Below are 8,158 nucleotides of genomic sequence, written 5' to 3'. Positions count from 1 at the left end.
TATATATATATATATATATATATATATATGTACATGCACGTTGCACGATCTTTTCGATTAATTAGAATTTTGATTGTTTCTTTACTTTTTCTTCTGTTGTCGTGCTTGTGATATATATAGATCTGAATTAAGTAAGCTTAGAAGATTTAAATAAAACGAAATGCATGTTTCCTGATAGAAGAATCCCACTTTCGAGATGATCGTTCTACTTGTGCTCAATGAAAACATGAAACTATTTTTTTATTATATCGATCTCGTGATTTAATAATTTCATGCCACGAAACAGAGTTCTTCCCTTACGAATTCTCATCGATCTCTTCAGCTATGCAATTGTAGGACAAAACCGACAATTCACAAAACGGATGTGATCGATTAACTTTAATGCAATAAACATTTTCAGATTCTTCAAATCAAAGTGATCACGCGCACATAGATTGAATCAGTTTGTGAATTAATCGAACCATTGATTTTTCGATTCAATTCGTTCTCTGAAATGATTCATTCGTAATAAATTGATTCGATTAATAGTCGAATCAACAACAGTAATAACGAATCAAAAACAGTACGATATGTATTAAAATTTCAACAACTTAAACGTATGATGAATTTTCTTTTAGAGACAATAACTTATTTTAATCCATTATATATTTTTCTTTAAGGGAATGAATTAATAAAAGAAATGTAATGTTTATATTTACAATTAACTTTTGCCAATGAAAATTATTAAACGATATTCTAAAGAAAAGTTGAAAAATAACAAATAACTCTGTTTTTTTAAAAGTTTAAAACAAAAAAATGTGCCATTATATGTTTTTCAAGGTTCTTTAAGGGAATGAATTAATAAAAAAAATACGATATTAATATTTACAATTAACTTTTGCGAATGAAAATTATTAAATGATATTCTAAAGAAAAATTGAAAAGAAAAATTGATAATTCTTTTTTTTTAAAGTTTAAAACAAAAAAATGTACCATTATATGTTTTTCAAGGTTCTTTAAGGGAATGAATTAATAAAAGAAATGCAATGTTAATATTTATAATTAACTTTTGCGAATGAAAATTATTAAACGATATTCTAAAGAAAAGTTGAAAAGTGACAAATAACTCTGTTTTTTTAAAAGTTTAAAAAATGTGCCATTATATGTTTTTCAAGGTTCTTTAAGGGAATGAATTAATAAAAAAAATACGATATTAATATTTACAATTAACTTTTGCGAATGAAAATTATTAAACGATATTCTAAAGAAAAATTGAAAAGAAAAATTGATAATTCTTTTTTTTTTTAAAGTTTAAAACAGAAAAAAGGAAATTTTTGGTAAACGACTCAGATTGTTGATACAAGATTAATATTTCACGCACAAACACATCAAACACATACACTTATATCACTACTATCAGCTACACACGCACATATGTATGTCAGCTACGTTAGAATGATTGAAAATGAAGAAAGACTATACAAAACGGTTGGCGTCGCATCGATCATTTGTGTGCATGTTATTGTTGTTTATCCTAGCATTGTCCAACGAGAATAACCGTTCTAAAAGTGGAACCGTGAATCGGTGTTGCATCCAACGAAAGTAACGGAACGCAACGGATACACGTACGAGGATCTGCTTCTCTCTCTCTCTCTCTCTCTCTTTCATTCTCTTTTTATAAATGAAACTCATTAAAAGCTTCTAATCACGTTCTAATCGAGCAAAGTTGGACGACTTGCTCGATTTAAAGTACGTCACAAATTTGCATAATCATCGGCAAACTTTTTCTCAAAACAACAATTTTCAACACACAACTTTTGACTGTGATTTCAATGTCGTTTCTTTGGAAAATCGTTTTCCAAATTGAACTTAATTAACGCCTTCGTGTTAAAAATGGATTTTTAAGGGGAAGTGGATAAGAAATGGAAAACGAATTGTTGAACACGAGACGGCATGGCACGGCGTCGAAATCATCATGTCCAGCCTATGAAGAGAGATGGTAAAGTCTCTCCTCGAGAACTCGACGCGAGAACACAAGAGCAACTATGACCCACTCCAGACGCTTTCTTCGCTTTTGTCGCTTGTAATCGTCTTTCAGCAATGTTCTCTATCTTCGAGAAAGAGAAAGAGAGAGAGAGAGAAAGAGGAATGAGCACTACTTCTTCCACAGCTGATGCTTTGTCAAGCAAGGGTAATAGGAAAATATGTTCAGAGAGTTAATTACCTTGTGCGGTAATTGATGAGAGAAGCGGATCTTGTTATGCGTTGTTACACGTCGTTGTGTAATATAGAGAGGAAGGAAGAGAGAAATTTTACTTTCATTTCTTCTTTCCTACTACTTTTTTTTTTTTTAGCTGAAAATTATGCGTGAAATCTCATCGATGAACGAAACGAATGCGTCGCGGCATACTCAAATCAATTTTATCTCAAGTAAGTTTGCGACGAAGTGACGAGGAGAGCTGCGAGGAAGGTGGTGTATGGTATATATTATCGTAGTATGATAAAAATGTTTGTTTATTCTTTTTTCTTTTTTTTTTTTTGGTAGCTGTGACGATCGAGGCCGAGGGATTGGCGATCGGGACAAGTAGTTGGATTAAGAGCAGAAGTCTCTGGTCGATCATAAAAATGCATCACTCTGCCAGCCTAACTCTCCACTCACTTTTTCTTTTCTCGCTACTATCCTCGATCCTCGCCGATTCACTATCTATCTTACAGACGAACGCTTTTTCTTCTCTCTTTTTTATGTCGTAACGCGCAAGATGTGGCAGCTTCCCGCTTATTCTTCTTCGTATTTTTTGAGATGATTTCGCCTAGACTGTAAATTTCGTTTCTCGTGAACACGGTGCACACTCTCGACCGCCGCTTAATTACCTTCATTATCAGAAATCGATTTCCATCTTTGAACGAAGCTTGAAGTGTCTCTCTCTTTTTCTTTACCTCTCTCAACAAGTTCTTTTAACTACGCGAGATTGCCGCAATAGTTACAACTCGTTAAAAAAGAAAATTTGTAAAATCAATTCGCTTCGAATTCCCGATGGAAATCGAAAGATTGCTTTCTATCTTCCCTTTAAGGAGAAGGCGGTCGAGCGTGTAAATCGGCTGCTCCTCGTGTTCCAAGGTTGAAAAAATGGGAAATGGAAAATCTCAAAGGATCATGATGATTCGTTTCAGGACCCACTTTGGAACCGCCATTGCCACGGCGAAAGAAATGTCCGGAGCTTGCGTACAAAACGCACGAATTCATCACGGCAGCCGATGGGGGTGGTATCGATGCCGTCGATTCCAACGTTGTAGCTGACAAAGTTCGAGTACGTTGTCAACACCAATTCGAATTATTATTTTTTTTTTATTTTATTATATATCGATTATGGGAACGATAGTTGACAATAAACGTTACATAGTAATGGGAATTCTATATTCGGAAATACTTGCACCATTAACCCTTTGCACTCCACGTCTTTTTCGCTCAACCGAACAAACAACTCCTGTTCTAATATTTTATGTATTTTTACATGTAAAGAAAGAAAATTTGTTGAATATTAAAGTGATATTAGCAAGATACAACTCCCGTTCGATGAATTTCTCAGCTAACTTGAAATGATTTCACACACAGATTAACGTTGTAAAACTTTTAAATATTCTAATATTTTATGTATCTTTATATGTAAAGAAAGAAAATTTGTTGAATATCAAAGTGATATTTTAATAATAACCAAGATACATTCTCGATTTGTCAGGACAAGTATCGCGATAAAATTTGATGTTTTTCACCTTTCTTATTTCATTTCAGAGCAAACTTTAGTCTTATTTTTCATTCATTTTCCTTCTCTCTATCGTCAATTTCTTAACGAATAGAAATAATTTCGTTACTTAATAACGAAAAATCAAACTCATCTTCGCTCGAACTAATTTCATTACTAGTATTCCATGCTTACAAAACTCGAAAACTTTTTTAAAAGTAATATTTCTATTGTCAAACTCGAACTAACGCCGAAAATGTAATAATTCGATCACGGTCTAATTTGGGATAAAAAAATCTAACTATTCGATAGTATATTATTCTACGCTTTATAAGATCATTCTAAATTTAGGAATCTATTCGTGAAGCGATATTTTAAAAAAAATGGAACATAAATAAATATCATCGCCGTTAGAATTGCCGTATCAAACCGAGGTTGTCACTATTGGAGCGCAAAGGGTTAATCAATGATGATGAAAAAGAAAGAAAGAAAGACTGCAAAAAGTAGTTTATTCAGAGATTTTTCCTGTGTATAGCCTGCAGGACAATTTCTTCAAGTTCTTTGTCAACAAGTCGTCGTCATCGAGTCTCGTTTCGCTTGACCCGTTTTTTTTTTTCCATAAAAAACGGTCGAAAACCAAAAAATTTTACGCTTTTATTTTGAGAGAATCCCATTGAAGTAACATCGTTATTGCAGGAAGTTACAACGCAGTCGGGTTTACCACCGAGTCAATTGAGCAAAGCAATCTCACGGATCAGCACCGAGTATCGATTGCAGTTTGCCTGGCCTAGAAGACCCCAACTGACGAATGGCGAGACAGTGGCACCAGGAGTGATGGCTGCCGGACTCCCTGCAGGTACGACAGGACCACCTAGAAAGTCTCTCAGCATGGGAGCTCTTAAGCAGGGTATCGCTCCTACAGGGCCCGCCCCGGTTCACAAGAAACGTCCCGGTGATGTCGATCATAAGCGTGATGGTAAATGGAACATCTCGACAAACTTATAATCCTCCAGCTGTCCGCTTCCCAAAGTGTCTTGAGTCGTTCAAAGTAGAAAAAAAGTGTCAAATTTTTTAGTTACAAAGACATCGCTCTCTCTCTTTGATCCTTTCTAACTGTTTCTTTCTTTCTTTCTTTCTTTCTTTCTTTCTTTCTTTCTCTCTCTTTTTTTTTCTTTTTTTTTCTTTTTTTTTTTTTTTTTCCGTTATTAATGTTTCACAGGGATGCAAGCATCGGAGCTAGAACCTTTGGTCGGAGGAACTGGAACGGACACTATCGACGGAGTGGTGCCCGAGGGCGATGAGCGCGAGGAAGACATGTCGGATTTGAAAATAACTTTCAGGTCAGAGTTCAAAAAAACGATATATAATTCGACCTAGCTTATCGAACGCAGTTCCTTATCGCGATGTTCAGACGACGGGGTTCGAAAGGAAGAACAAGAAAGCATCTACGACGATCTCCTAGAGTCGATCGGGAAGCGTTTCGCGATCGATGTATATCCCCACGTTAGTCGAGAAAAAGAAAAAGAAAAAAAAAAAAAAAAAAAAGAAAAAAAAGACACACGTCATTGTATCCCAATACAACCACGATTGATTCTTTGCAGGGGTAAAAAATCAGGTAGGACCGTAAGGATATCGGATGATAAAGGGCTGAGCAAACCGCAAAAGGAGAAACCGTTTCCAACTGCTGAAGTCATCGAGCTTAGACGACTCGCTGACGAGTACAAGGTAATTCCGGGAGCAAAGATGCCACTATTCCATTCCTTTCTTTCGTCGATATTTATTCTTCGAGTTTCGCATTCGAAACCCTCCCTCCTTTCTTAGCGTATTTCATTTCTCGAGTGTTTCGTCGTCCATAGCGTATCTTTAGTGTACCTTGTGTGCCTTTGTAAATATCTTTCAATTCACAAATCGTGTTCACAAAGGTGAATCGATCGTCGTTTCACGAGTTCGTTCGAATTTGCATGCGTTCGTCTCGTTCAATTTTCCAAAAACCGAGTTGATTTTCAATTTACAACAGCAAATCAATCATCCACCGAACACGACAAATTTCAACGTATCTTTCCTCAAATCAAACCTCGTACACATTGTACACGTGCATGTTTTTATGAAATCGATTAAGAGACGAGAATCGTTTGTACACAAAACAATGTGCGCGCCTCTTTCAAAGCATGTTCTCTGTGTACGTGTTCGTTCGTATGTGTGTGCGCGCGCGCGTGTGCGTTAGTGCAACTAGAAGCTTAGTGTCTTCTCTAGGAAAAAATAAAAGCAAAAGCAATGACGGAATGATTGGTTCTCATTTACATTAGCATCGCGACTGGGGTTGCGGTCTGGCAGCCGAGGACGAGGCTTCGCTGTGGAAACGGGTCTCCAGTAACCACGCTCTCAACGCGCTGTCCCTTGCCAGGCCAGTACACTATTCCACTCTCAAACGTCATTTTCAATGTCGCTACTGACGATCGAAATCGATCAGTAGCAAGAGATGTTAGAGTTTAATAGAAATGTGAAACGGAACGATCACTGGTTCTTCACGGGAAAAAAATATAAAAATAACGACGAATGAATTAAATAACGAATAAAAACGTCGTTAGAAAATAATCGTAACTGTTTGATGATCAAACATGATGTTGTGTGTGACTGTAACACAACATGTATGCGTACGATTACTTTATTCGTTGACTACACCATTTGATCGATCATTTTTCATTGTTTACACGATACAAAAGTAGTATAGGTGTGCGCATAGCGAACGCAATCAACAACGTGTAACGCAACACGTTTTAAATTCTGTTGTCATGACACCTTATCGAAAGAAAGAAAAAAAAGACAAAAAAAAAAACGACGATGAATTAATTGGACAAGTTCTGTCATTTATCGAATTTAAGATTCGTTAGCCCAATTATTTTGAAGAAAAAAAAAAAAAAAACAAACAAACATTTCCATTCGTACACGCGCACAAACGCGTTCACACAGCTCAAGTGAAAGGAAAAAGAAGAAAAGAAAAGAGTCAAACGTAGTTGTACAGGGAACGAATTCGCATCTTTCACACGGGTTTTGTCGTAGCTGCCTTTTATTTCTTCCACGCGAAAAATGTGTCTTCTGCCTCGTGACGAATTGCAACATTTTCGGGGGGAAAAGCCAGTGACGAATGATTGCGTATTTAGGTCAGTAACGAAGGAAGAGAAAGAAAAAGAGAACACGAGAAAAGTTGCTCCGGTTACTGCCGCGATGACCATGCCTCCTGCAGGTCGGCCATCTTCGGTTCAAGCTAGACCCATTCATGGAATTTTGCAGGATGATACTAAAGCGGTACGTGGATCATTTCGTTTCAGTCACGGCTAAGTCAGTCATCGGTCTCATTCGACTCTACGTGTCGAATAATTATTACACATTGTCGAACAGGATACGGAAAGAGCTATTGCTCGCGCAAGAAAAGATTTCTTGATCCGCCATCATCTGGATCGTACTACTGGCGTGGGTAAGTAATATTAAAAAATCAATTCGCAAACACGATGAAAACTTTGTGAAATTATTTTTTCTTTTTTTTTCTTTTTTTTTTTTCTCTCTCTCTCTCTCTCTTTCCTGCGTTGCAACACAGGCGATGGTGCACTGCTTCCCTCTCCAACGAGAGAAAAGTTGGAGCCCGTGATACCACGACGTCGAGAGGAAACGAAAGAGCACCGCGAAGAAATTCAGCCTAAAACGAAATCCAGCCCTAAGAACAGTCCAAGAACCGGTCGTTCGCAGAGCCTTGGTCCAACTGTGACAGAACGTCGATCACCTAAACGTCAACCGCCTCGTGCGCCTTCCGTAACTAAAGATGCTAAGGTAATTAATTAATTTAGAAAATATTTTTTTTCACACGATATCTAAACGATATCTAACAACGATTTATTTCGAAAGACGAGAAGATTCGATCGAAATGATAAAATATCGAAATAATTTTGAAGGTTTGAACAATCGTTATATATAAAATTATCGATCGAATTCCCTTTGTTTAGGAAAAGGAGAAGGAACCAAAGGACAAGGAGAAAGAGCTTTTTAAAAGGGAAAAAGGCGGTGAGCCTGAAAGGCATCCACGACCGAGTAAGTAAGATGAACGAGCATCGATACATACTTCGTCATCTCTCTTTGTATCGATATATAGTCGATCGATTTAGCATTCAAGAGATCGTACCACCAAATCGATTGGCGCTCGTAATTTTGTTACGAGTTCCTTTTGCATTTTCGTGCATATATCTATCATTGAATTTTATTGGATATAGAAATCCATACATTATATTTACGTATATATATATATACATATATATATATATATATATATATATATATATATATATATATATATATGTATATATATATATATATACATACATATATTATGTGAGTTTGGTCTGCTGTTTGCTCTTGTGAGTCCCGAAAGCCAAACCGTTCGTCATACC

At 36.4% G+C, this 8,158-nt stretch overlaps 1 protein-coding gene across 16 annotated transcripts in view; it reads left to right on the top strand.

Annotated features, from left to right (window-relative positions):
- LOC122720701 (proteoglycan 4-like) overlaps positions 1–8,158 on the top strand; it is a 36,754-nt gene that overhangs the window by 19,289 nt on the left and 9,307 nt on the right. For 13 of the 16 annotated variants that reach the window (XM_043947569.1, XM_043947568.1, XM_043947576.1 and 10 more), the window contains 9 exons: positions 3,151–3,287; positions 4,416–4,695; positions 4,939–5,059; positions 5,321–5,444; positions 6,026–6,123; positions 6,881–7,025; positions 7,119–7,194; positions 7,315–7,544; positions 7,718–7,802. In XM_043947569.1, the coding sequence (XP_043803504.1) occupies positions 3,151–3,287; positions 4,416–4,695; positions 4,939–5,059; positions 5,321–5,444; positions 6,026–6,123; positions 6,881–7,025; positions 7,119–7,194; positions 7,315–7,544; positions 7,718–7,802 (1,296 nt within the window). The remainder of the gene's footprint in view (positions 1–3,150; positions 3,288–4,415; positions 4,696–4,938; positions 5,060–5,320; positions 5,445–6,025; positions 6,124–6,880; positions 7,026–7,118; positions 7,195–7,314; positions 7,545–7,717; positions 7,803–8,158) is intronic. The other 3 variants (XM_043947577.1, XM_043947579.1, XM_043947581.1) reach the window with 3 other exon arrangements.

This window comes from Apis laboriosa, unplaced genomic scaffold (genome assembly GCF_014066325.1).
Source record: "Apis laboriosa isolate Shangri-la unplaced genomic scaffold, ASM1406632v1 scaffold1321_cov151, whole genome shotgun sequence".
In the NCBI taxonomy this organism is placed as follows: Eukaryota; Metazoa; Arthropoda; class Insecta; order Hymenoptera; family Apidae; genus Apis; species Apis laboriosa.
Note: the sequence above shows the minus strand (reverse complement) of the source record. Positions and strands in the feature narration are given on the sequence as shown.